This window comes from Triticum dicoccoides, chromosome 3B (genome assembly GCF_002162155.2).
Source record: "Triticum dicoccoides isolate Atlit2015 ecotype Zavitan chromosome 3B, WEW_v2.0, whole genome shotgun sequence".
NCBI classification, from domain to species: Eukaryota; Viridiplantae; Streptophyta; class Magnoliopsida; order Poales; family Poaceae; genus Triticum; species Triticum dicoccoides.
Window position 1 is genome coordinate 442053082 of NC_041385.1, and position 11885 is coordinate 442064966.

Genomic DNA, 11885 nt, shown 5'->3' on the forward strand with positions numbered 1-11885 from the left:
TCTCTCTTTCACCAGACAGTGCATTAGGGGCTACTGCTCATACTATGAAAATCTTTAAAAGTTCCTAAAACATACCTCAAAGCCTTTTATAAGGCTAACGCAGGATTCATTCAGTCCGCTCTCAGCAGACTGAATCTTTTCAATTGCCGCACCCATAAGGGCGCGATGTTCATCGATGATGGATGCACTCTTCAGCGCTGTCGATAGGCCGCCCTTCAGCTCTGTTTGGACAGAGGTTGCTGGCGGAGCAGGCTCGCCTCCCTCCGTCAAGGAGTGCTACCTGCCCAATCCTGGAGCTTTAAAGGTCTCCAGGACCGTGTCCGGCTGCGGGCCGAATCTATGATCGCCCCCTCCATCGACGTTCATGGGAACTGTTGCTCCCGTGTATCCTGCCTCAGAGGTGTGCCCTCCCTAGTCTGGGTCCTGCTGGGACGACACCCCGGTGTCACGCCCAGGCTTCGGGGAAGGGGCCTCCGGAGACGTATCGCTCTCCAGGGCATCTGAGCTCAGAGAATCCTCCGATGAGGACTGTTCGGCGTGAGACCTCGCCGGGCTGCACAAAGTATGGCGACAGTTAAACTACTGCACCCTAGTAATCCTGGGCGCGTAGGCATGTACGGATTTCTTGTACTCACGATTTTACCAGGGGCTGGGCCCTGGGATCCCACTCCGGGATGCTATTGGCAACCGTGGTGGACGCCTCTAGGAGGGAACTTTTTCCACTCTTCGGCGATTCGGCCTCCAAGGATGAGGAGGTCGTCCTTTTCTTCCCTCCCCCCATGGAGGACTCGTCTTCTTCCTCCTCCTCTTCGCATTCGGAGGAAGGATGGGCGCTGCAGTCTTCGGATTTTGTGTCCGAAGCACCGCATCGACGGAGGCTGCTCCGGGTCTCCTTGGCCTTCTTGGAGGCCTCTTTCTTCGGCGCCTTGTAAGGCGTCGGGACCAACATCTTCGTCAGAAGAGGTCCTGTCGGTTCCTCCGGCAGTGGGGCCGAACAATGTATCTGCCCCACCTTCTTCGTCCATTCCTGGGATAATTGCAGAAAGCATGATAAAGCGTCTCCCTCGGGATATGCCAGCTAAACATGGATAGGCAAAACATAGCGATAACTTACCGGGTTGGCGGGGCAGGACAGCAGATACTCGCGGTCCTCGGCGGAGCCCGGCCACAGTTTGCCAGACTTGAAGAGCACCTTCCAGATGTCCTTGTGTGAGGAGCCGTAGAGCTCCCGTAGGGTCTGGTGCTCGGCCGGGTCATATTCCCACAAATTACAGGTTCGGTGCTGGCAAGGGAGAACCAGGCGAACTAACATCACCTGGACTACATTGACGAGTTTGACATCCTTGTCTACCACACCCTTGACACGTGTTTGGAGCACCGACAGCTCATCGGATGAGGACCAGTTCAGGCCCTTCTTGGGCCAGGACGTGAGCCGCATGGAGGCTCCAGATCTGAATTCAGGAGCAACGGCCCACTTTTTACCACGCGGCTCGGTGACATAGAACCACTGCTGCTGCCACTCCTTGACGGAATCATTGAAGGTGCTTGTCGGCCATGTGACCTTGGGCATCTTGCTCACCATGGCGCCGCTGCACTCAGCGTGCTCGCCATTCACCACCTTGGGCTTCACATTGAAGATCTTCAGCCATAAGTCGAAGTGGGGCGAAATACAGAGAAAGGCCTCACACACGATGATAAACGTCGAGATGTTAAGGAAAGAATTAGGGGACAGATCATGAAAATCAATCCCATAATAATACATGATGCCGCGAATAAAGGGGTGAAGGGGAAACCCGAGCCCGCGGACAAAATGAGGGAGGAACACGACCCTCTCGTGGGGCTCCGGATTGGGGACGATCTGTCCCATCGTTAGAAGACGGTGGCCGATTTTCTTGGCCAGGTACCCGGCCTCTCGAAGCTTTTTGATATCCTTCTTCCGAACGGTAGAGGCCATCCATTTGCCTCCTGCTCCAGATTCGAACATCTTCGGGGAACCTCTTTTCGGTGGAGGAGACGAGTGCTTGGGCGCTAGGGCTCGAGTGAAGGGGAATGGACGAGCGGAAGGGAAAGGTGTGGGTAAAGAAGAAGAGGCCTTACCTCTTTATAGAGGCAATAAAAACTTTTTGTGCCTCCCTACTTGCCTGGTGGAGCCTACTCATTCCCCACTCGCCGCGATTGGCGGTAAGATTGGGCTACCCGCGCCCGTATTAGTGAAAGCCCCGCGATAAGGGGAACACGATCTCTGCTTCGACAAGACTTGTCCGAGAAACCGCTTTGCAAAATGTGCGGTGGCTGGATGTGGGAAGACGGTTCAGTAATGACTCGACCATGGTGTGATGACACGTTATGTAAAGTTGTCAGCGGATTATATTTGTGGAATATCATTTTCTCTACGGTGGTATGTGAAAATCGTCTTGGAGAGCCAGACACGATTTAAGTGTTCGAGGTTTACTTTGGAGTATTCGGAGATGGAACCCGCCTTGCAATGTCGAAGACAAACTGCGCGCCGGACTCATCGTCATTGAAGCCTGGTTCAGGGGCTACTGAGGGAGTCCTGGATTACGGGGTATCCGGACAGCCGGACTATATACTTTGGCCGGACTGTTGGACCATGAAGATACAAGACTCAGGACTTCAACATGTGTCCGGATGGGACTCTCCTTTGCATGGAAGACAAGCTTGGCGATCCGGATGTTAGATCTCCTTCTTTGTAACCGACTCTGTGTAACCCTAGCCTCCTCCAGTGTCTATATAAACCGGAGGGTTTAGTCCATAGAAGGACAATCATAATCATCATAGGCTAGCTTCTAGGGTTCAGCCTCTACGATCTCGTGGTAGATCAACTCTTGTAATACTCATATCATCAAGATCAATCAAGCAGGAAGTAGGGTTTTACCTCCATCGAGAGGGCCCAAACCTGGGTAAAACATCGTGTCCCTTGCCTCCTGTTACCATTAGCCTTAGACGCACAGATCGGGACCCCCTACCCGAGATCCGCCGGTTTTGACACCGACAATGGCCTTTGGGACGACACCTCAGTGTCCTCCATGGCGGGGGAGGGGGGAGGGGAGGGCGCGAGATGGGCCGTCACTCTGCGCCTCCCCGGTGGCTAAAGAGTTTCCCGTTGAAGAAGAAGGGATCGGGATCTCGCACGGAGGGCTGAAAAGTGTAAAGGAAGATGAGCACGATGAAGTCAGATTAAAATAATTGAACGAGTGAATTTCTAAAACTTACGTCTCGGCCAGGGGATTCTCCCTTTGGGACCACCCCAGACAGTGTTCAGACTCTGTGTCCGAACTGTCCAAGAGGACCACTCGCCCTTTCTTCGGCGTCGTCCCCTCTAAGTCCTCGGGGGTTGTCCTTTTCCCCCTCCTCGTCCTGAATGGGGAGTCGCTCTCCACCTCCTCCTCTTATTCGTCCTTGTCTTCCTCATGAGAGGAGACGGGCTCGACCTTTCCGGACACTGAAGCCGGACGGCCCTTGCAGCGAGGCCCGTTCTTGGGCCCCTTGCTCTTCTTCTTGGCCTTCTTCTCCGGCGGCTGATAAGGCGCCGGAACTAGCATCTTCTCCAGCTGAGGAGTAACTAGGTTTTCGGGCAACGGAGCCAGAAACTTGATCCGCTCCGACTTCTTGGTCCAACCCTGCAACAAGAGACGGGTTGATGAGTTCGGCATAGACCGAATATGTATGTAAACATATGACTAGATATGTCTTCGAGGGAACAAAACACTTACTAGAGACGCCGGATACGCGACGCTGATACCCATGTCTACGATCTCCATGGTCCAGCTGCTCTTCTGCGCCTTAAAAAGCAGCTTCCACATCCCTCCGTCCATGGCGCTAAAGAAGTGCTCCAGCAACCGCGGATCCTCCGGCTTGAATTCCCACATGGGGGAAGCTCGGCGCTGGCAGGGGAGAATACGACGGAAAAGCATGATCTCTATCACGTTGGTTAAACAAATGTTCTTTCTTAGCACGTTGGTGATGCGCGTTTGCAGCACCAGCTCCTCCGTCTGGGACCCCTAGTCAATGCCCTTCTCGTTCCAGGAAGTGAGCCTCATGGGGGGTCCGGATCTGAACTTCGGGATGGCCGTCCAGTTGGGGCGGCGTGGTTCGGTGATGTAGAACCACTCCTGTTGCCAGATCTTCACGGTCTCCAAAAAAGCCCCTTGGGCCAAGTGGTGTTTGGCAGCTTGCTAATCATAGCCCCACCACAGTCCGCGTGCTGCCCGTCGACCACCTTCGGCTTCACATTGAAGACCTTGAGCCATAAGCTGAAGTGTGGCCGGACGCGGAGGAGGGCCTCACACACGACTATGAACGTCGATATGTGGAGAAAGGAGTTTGGGGATAGATCATGGAAATCTAGCCCATAGTAGTACATAAGTCCGCGGACGAACGGGTGGAGTGGGAAACCTAAACCTCTAAGGAAATGGGGAAGGAAGACAACCCGTTCGCCGGGCTCCGGAGTGGGAAGGACTTGACCTTCAGAGGGAAGTCGGTGCTTGATTTCGGCGGTGAGGTACCCGGCACTCCGGAGATCTGCTATGTTCTCCTCCGTCATGGAGGAGGCCTCCCACTTGCCTTTGGAGCTAGCTCCGACCATGGTCGGAGTCAGTGGTGGTGGTGGTGAGAAAGACAAAGACTTTGCGGGCGCAGAGAGCTGGGGAGATTGGAAGACTGAGGAGATGTGAAGGCGTGGGGAGGAAAGTGGAGGTCACTTGCCCTCTTATAGGCAGTAAAAATACTAACCACCCCCACTCGTGCCTTGAATCTCGCCTGTTCCCGATGGATGTGTGCGCTGCAAATGGTTGGATTACCCAAATATCATTAATATGGAATCGCGTGTTAAGTGGGCACGATCTCTGTTTTGACAGGACGTGCCAATGAGGCGTGACCTCGAAGCACAACGCGGGGCATGAAAACGGTTCAAAATGATGAAGGGTCGAGTCTGACGCCTCCTGGAAAGAGTTGTCCGTAAAAGACGTTGTTCTCATTTTTTATATATCCTGCCTTCGCGGCTAAGGGTTGTGTTTATTGCGAAAAGTCGGATACAATTCTTTTTGCAGAAGAAAGCCGATGTGTATTCTCTAAGGAACCCGCCTTGCAATGCCGAAGACAATCAGAGCGCCGAATATATCATCATTGAAGACTGGTTCAGGGGCTACTGTGGGAGTCCTGGATTAGGGGGTCCTCGGGCGTCCGGTCTATTGATGTGGGCTGGACTGGTGGGCCGTCAAGACACAAGACATAAGATTATCTCTCGTATCCGGTGGGGACTCTTAGATGCGTGGATGGCAAGTATAGGTGTCCAGATATCTTATTCCTTTCTGTAAAACCGACTTTGTACCACCCTAAGCCCTTCCGGTGTCTATATAAACCGGAGGGTAGATTGGAGGCAGGATCACAACATTGCTAGTCTAGCTATCTAGGGTTAGCCAAATCGATCTCGTGGTAGATCAACTCTTGTAACCCCTATACCCTCGAATATAATCAAGCAGGAGTAGGGTTTTACCTCCATCAAGAGGGCCCGAACTTGGGTAAATACTGTGTCCCTTCTCCATTGTTACTATTGATCCTCAGACGCACAACTTGGTCTCCCCTATCCGAGATCTGCAGGTTTTGACACCGACAGTTACTCCCATGGCAACTTATGTGGGTCTCATACCCATCTCCCTCGATGCATTTTCTATCAAAATTCGTGATAGCCCTTTCATAAAAGGGTCTGCCAGATTCTTAGCCGTCTGGATATAATCCAATGCTATTACTCTGGAGTTTCTTGATTTTCTGACAGATCTCAATCTTCTTCTTATGTGCTTTGTGGATTTCATGTTGTCCTTTGAACTCTTAGCCCTGGCAATCACCGTTTGATTTATCACAGTTTATAAGGACAACTGACACTGGTTTGTCAACCACCGGCAAATCCATCAAAAGCTCTTGAAGCCATTCTGCTTCGACGCATGATGTGTCTAATGCTGTGAGTTCTGCTTCCATAGTCGATCTGGTTAAGATCGTCTGCTTGCAAGACTTCCAGGAAACAGCACCACCACCAAGTGTGAAGACATGTCCACTTGTGGATTTCATCTCATTAGCATCAGATATCCAATTCGAATCACTATACCCTTCAAGTACCATCGGGTACCCAGAATAGTGAATTCCATAGTTCGCGGTACCTTGCAAGTAACGCATCACTCGCTCAACAGCATGCCAATGCACATCTCCCAGATTGGAAACAAACCGGCTAAGTTTGCACACAACAAATGAGATGTCAGGACAAGTATCACATGCTAGGTACATTAGTGAACCAACCACTTGAGAATATCTCAATTGATCTACAGCTGAGCCTTTGAACTTTCGAATCCGCACGCTAGGATCATATGGTGTTGCAGAAGGTTTGCAGTTCGAATATCCAAAACGGCTCAAAATCTTCTCAACATAGTGGGATTGCATAAGTGTAATTCCACCCTCAGAATTTCTTAGTAGCTTGATGTTCAAGATAACACCAGCCATGCCCAGGTCTTTCATCTCAAAGTTATGAGATAGAAAAGCCTTGACCTCCTCAATGACCTTGAGGTGGGTCCCAAATATCAGTATGTCATCGACATACAGACATAGTATAACTCCTTCGCCCCCAACATAGTGATAGTATACACATTTGTCAGCTTCATTAACAACAAAGCCAACATATGTCAGAGTAGTGTTGAACTTCTCATGACATTGCTTAGGCGCTTGTTTCAGGCCATACAAGGATTTCACTAGCTTGCACACCTTTCTTTCCTGACCATTTACTACAAAGCCATCTGGCTGTTGTATGTAAATTTCCTCGTCTAGCTCTTCAGGAAAGTCGTCTTAACTCCATCTGATGAACGAGAAGACCATGCGAGGAAGCCAAAAGCGAGTAACACTCGAATGGTTGTCAGTCTAGCCACAGGTGAGTAAGTGTCGAACAAATCATCTTCTTCTTTCTGGGTATAATCCTTGGCCACAAGCCTAGCCTTGTACTTCTCAATAATACCATCGGTCCTAAGATTCTTCTTGAACACCCACTTACATCCCAATGGTTTAAAACCATAAGGACGATCAGTGATCTCCCTATCCCGTTAGACAAGATGGAATCCATCTCACTACGGACCGCATCCTTCCAGTAGTCAGCATCCGGAGATGCATAAGCTTCTGAAATGAAACTGGGAGTGTCATCATCCACGAGGTACACGAGGAAACCATCACCAAAGGACTTTGCAGTCCTTTGTCTCTTGCTCCTAACAGGAGCTTCCTCGTCATCCTCCATGGAACTCTCATCACTTTTATGTTCATAATATTCCATAGGAATGGCAGGTTCAGGAGTCTCATCAGATTCCAGTCTAGAAGTGATTTGCATATCTCTCATGGGGAAAATATCCTCAAAGAATGTAGCATCCCTAGACTCCATGATTGTACTGACCTTCACGTCGTGTACATCAGATTTCACTACTAGAAATCTATAGCCAACGCTATGCTTGGCATAGCCAAGAAAAACGCAATCCACAGTCTTTGGTTCCAACTTGCGCTTTTTGGTTATCGGCATATTGACTTTTGCCAAACAGCCCCAAGTGCGTAAGTAAAAGAGTGTAGTTCTTTTCTTTTCCCATTACTCATAAGGAGTAGTCTCATTATCCTTTGTGGGAAATTTATTCAGGACATGACATGATGTAGATACAGCCTTCCCCCACCATGCCTTGGATAAACCCGATGTATCTAACATGGCGTTAACCAAATTAGTTAGAGTACAGTTTTTCCGTTTGGCAACCCTGTTTGACTGGTGTGAGTAGGGATGCGTCCTCTCATGAATAATATCATGTTCCGCACAGAACAAATCAAACTCATTAGAAAAGTACTCTCCGCCACGATCAAACCGGACTCGTTTTATTTTCTTCTCAAGTTGGCTCTCAACTTCAGCCTTGTAGACTTTAAAGTAGTGTAGAGTCTCATCCTTAGTATTTAACAAATACACATAGCAGAATCTAGTGGAATCATCTATCAGAGTCATGAAGTATTTCTTTCCACCTTTAGTCAACACACCATTCATCTCACAGAGATCTGAATGTATGAGCTCTAATGATGCCAAGTGTCTCTCCTTCGCAAGCTTGTGAGGCTTACGAGGTTGCTTAGCTTTCATACACGCATGGCACTTAGAGCCTTTGGCTAAAGTGAAACTCGGGATTAATTCCATCTTAGCTAGCTGTGTCATACAACCGAAAATTATGTGACAAAGATGTGAATGCCAAACCTCAGATTCGTTCATATTAGAATGAATTTGGTTCACGACTTTACTACAGAAATCCTCCAGGAAAAGGCGGAACAAACCACCACAATCATATCCTTTTCCAACAAATAGTCCATACCAAGATACGACTACTTTGTTAGACTCAAATACTAACTTAAACCCTTCTTTACGTAGAAGGGGGCCACTAACGAGATTCTTCTTGATGACGGGGACATGATGTATGATCTTTCCCGAAGTAAATTTTAGATATATCGTGCCAACACCATGAATAGAAACATGCGAGCCATTCCCCATCAGGACAGAGCAATCTTGTGCGACCTGGTAAGAAGAAAAGACACATCAGCACACACATGAATATTGGCCCCAGTATCAACCCACCAATCGGTGGCCTGACAAACTGAAAGTATGGTAAACAAATTACCATACCCAGATGCCCCATCATTGTTGCTCAGAGTGACATTGACGGACTTGGAGTCCTGTCCTAACTTTTTGTAGTTGTTTGGGCACTTGTTTGCCCAATGTTTTTCTGAACCACAAGTAAAGCATCCATCTTTTTTTTGTCTTTCTTCTTACCCTTCTTCTTAAAGGTAGTATTCTGCTCGATAGAGTTCCTTCCTTTGAACTTGTGGACGTTCTTCTGCACCACATTAGCGCTAGAAGAACCCTATGCCCCTTTCACGTGTGAGTCCTTTGCTCTCGAGTTTTGCTCAACACTGAGATGACCGATGACATCCTCAACAGAGAATTCACGTCTCAAGTGCTTGAGAGAAGTAGCAAAGTTTCTCCATCCAGGAGGGAGTTTTGCAATAATACAACCCGCGACAAATTTGTTCGATAACTCACACTTCAGGAGCTCCAGCTCCTTAGCGATGCACTGTATCTCATGAGCCTGGTCCAATACAGAACGGGTATCAACCATCCTGTAATCATGGAACTGCTCCATGGCATACAGTTCGCTTCCCGCATCAGTTGCGCCGAACTTAGCTTTGAGCGTATCCCACAAGTTTTTGGCAACGCGCATATGAAGATATGCGTCAACCAACTTGTCTCCGATCACAGTAAGAACGGCTCCCGCAAAGATGATGGTTGCATCCCTAAACGCTTTTTCCTATTCCGGAACAATCGTTTATGTGGGAGACACAGCACCAACCCAGTAAACATTCATTGCTGTGAGCCACAGGGTAGTCCTTGTCTGCCAACGCTTAAAATGCGTCCCAGTAAACTTTTTCGGTTTCAGTGTCGCAACAAAGCCTTGAATTGAAGTGCCTAAAATAAGGTTTTTGGATTGTTGGAAATGTTAGCACTTTTTCAATTAGACTAATCCACGAATAAATAATAAGCATGGCAAATACAATATGCATCTCATACCGATTTCTAAGCATAGTAGCACGTATAGAACATAGAAGCAAACCATCTATGAGCAGCACATATACGGCTAGCACAAGCACACGTAAATGAGGGATAAACATATCTATACCCTTCGGTTGGCCAGGCCAACGCGGCGGCGGCAGCAGCAGCCTCGGCTTCGTCCATGGCCTTCTTCTTGGCGACGGCGTCGTCGGCCATGGTGTTGATGAAGGAGAAGTAGTGAAAGCAGAGGCGAACGGAGCGGGAGCAGTCGCGTCGAGACACTCCTCAAAAGCCTTATTGCCGATCTTCCGGGCAGGATCTCGAACGGCACGGTTCTGAAGGCACCTGCTCTCCCGACAAATCGTGCACGCGGTCGTCGGAACGGGGTCGCCAGAGACAGCACAGAGCAAGGAACAGTAGATGACGGTTAGGTTACACGAGAGGGAGTGGGTGAACCGAACTTGGTCACTCCAATGGCCAGAGCCTTCTTATATAGTCCTCGGGTAGGAGGTCGTGGGCCTGGGCGAAAGACCACAACCGAGTCGACGCATTCTCGAGAAGGGAGTCGTCGTTCCCAGAGAAAGGCCGCACGCCCGCGAACGGAGTCGAGGAATCTTGGGAACGCAAGTCAGCCCACAGTCCAACGTCTCGGACAGGGGCCCACCTGTTCTAATTAATCCCTAATTAATTAATTCGTTACTGAGCGGCAAAAATAAGCTCCGACTGCTCATTTCCACAACCCGCGACGCTCCGACTGCTCATTTCCACAACCCGCGGCGCGTGGCGAGGCGGGCGGAGGCGCGCGCTTAGATGGACTTAAAGCCCATCCATGATTCAACAGGAGTAACTCCATGATTCAACAGGAGTAACGAACAAGCAGATATGTGGTCTTGCTTGCAAACTCTCTGACCCCAAGTCCGAATTATACACTCTTATGCGACCTAAACCAACAGGAGGATTCTACATTTCTAGAATTCATTGGTGCCCAGCACTTCCATAGTGGCCTTTGCTAGCTAGCATAGTGCATCCCGGCTGCACTCGAATCTATCGGTCTCGCCCGGGTTGATCTGAACACTTGCAGTGTATCTAATCTAATAAAAAGATAGCATAGTGTTTGCACGAACAGAAAATTAATGATCTTGCTAAGCACACTGAGAAGCAGTTCTTATTATTGCGAGCTCACACGCAGACTCTTTTACAGAACAAAACTCGCTACACAAGACAACGCACCGCGCGCAAATGCAGCGACCGTGGTCGTGCAACGAGCGCGCGCGGCAGGGCGCCACAGAACCCAGATCACGCGCCGGTGCCGGTCGCCCCGGCGTCGCCGGCCTGGCCCGGCTCCTTCCTGGCAGCGAAGGCGCTGTCGTCGATCTTGCGCGACGCGGCGTCCTCCACCTTGTCCTGCACCTTCTCGATCTGGATGTTGCCCTGGTCCTCCCGCGACCGCAGGTCCGTGCGCGTGCGGTTCTCCCCGCCGCCCACCGACCCGTACGTCGTCGGCGTCGTCTCCCCGACCGGGTGCGCCCCCTGTGCCCCCGACATCCTGCCTGCCTTCACTACACCGCACACACGTATGTATATATGCTTGCTCCTGGCTGATTCGACGTGCTCCTGCTCGGCTCCTGTGTGGTCCGGCGGCAGCGGGCCGGCGTATAAATAGCTGGGCTGCGGCGAGCGCGAGCGGCGCGTGGCATGGGGACGTGGTGTGACGCGGGTGGTGTCCGCGTGACACATGGCTCGGATATATCTGCCCGGGGCGTCTAGATTGGACTCGTGTCCGCTGCCGCGCGCAGCTGGACGCTCGAGGCTTCGTGCTGCAGAGCGCGTGTGCGTTTCGGCGAGTAATAATGGATAAACATCAACTGGGGTCAGCTGGCGCGTAGGATGATAATGGTCGGCGTGCCCGCCGAAACCACATTGGAATGTGGTCGATTCTGCAAAGTTGAACCCAGCAGCAGAAATACATTGGTGACTATCCCTCGCGTCCACGGCCCTCTAAGCTGGAGTGTGAAATGACCATTGTTTTGTTGGAACTGAGTTCAATGTGTATGTATATACACAAGCTGTAATCAGTTACTTCATCCATTCGCAAATATAAGATGTTCAAAAAAAAAATTGCATCACATGTTTTAGTGAGTTTGTTCACTCATTTCAGTTTGAATTGTAACTAGAGGCTAACGCGCGCTTCGCCGCGCCGTTCTTCACTCGTGGGATTAATTCTTTTAGACCCCTCTCAATGCTCCACCTTGTACAGGTGCTAAGCCTTTCA

At 50.1% G+C, this 11885-nt stretch overlaps 1 protein-coding gene across 1 annotated transcript; it reads right to left on the reverse strand.

Annotated features, from left to right (window-relative positions):
• Window positions 1-10743: 10743 nt before the first annotated feature.
• On the reverse strand, window positions 10744-11228 carry LOC119281369. Its single transcript, XM_037561890.1, has one exon. The coding sequence runs from the start codon at window positions 11156-11158 to the stop codon at window positions 10910-10912; it is 249 nt and encodes an 82-aa protein (XP_037417787.1). The 5' UTR covers window positions 11159-11228; the 3' UTR covers window positions 10744-10909.
• Between the last annotated feature and the right edge of the window lie 657 nt (window positions 11229-11885).

Coding starts and splice junctions, on each gene's coding strand:
- LOC119281369 (XM_037561890.1), bottom strand. CDS start 11,158: ATGTCGGGGGCACAGGGGGCGCACCCGGTCGGGGAGACGACGCCGACG.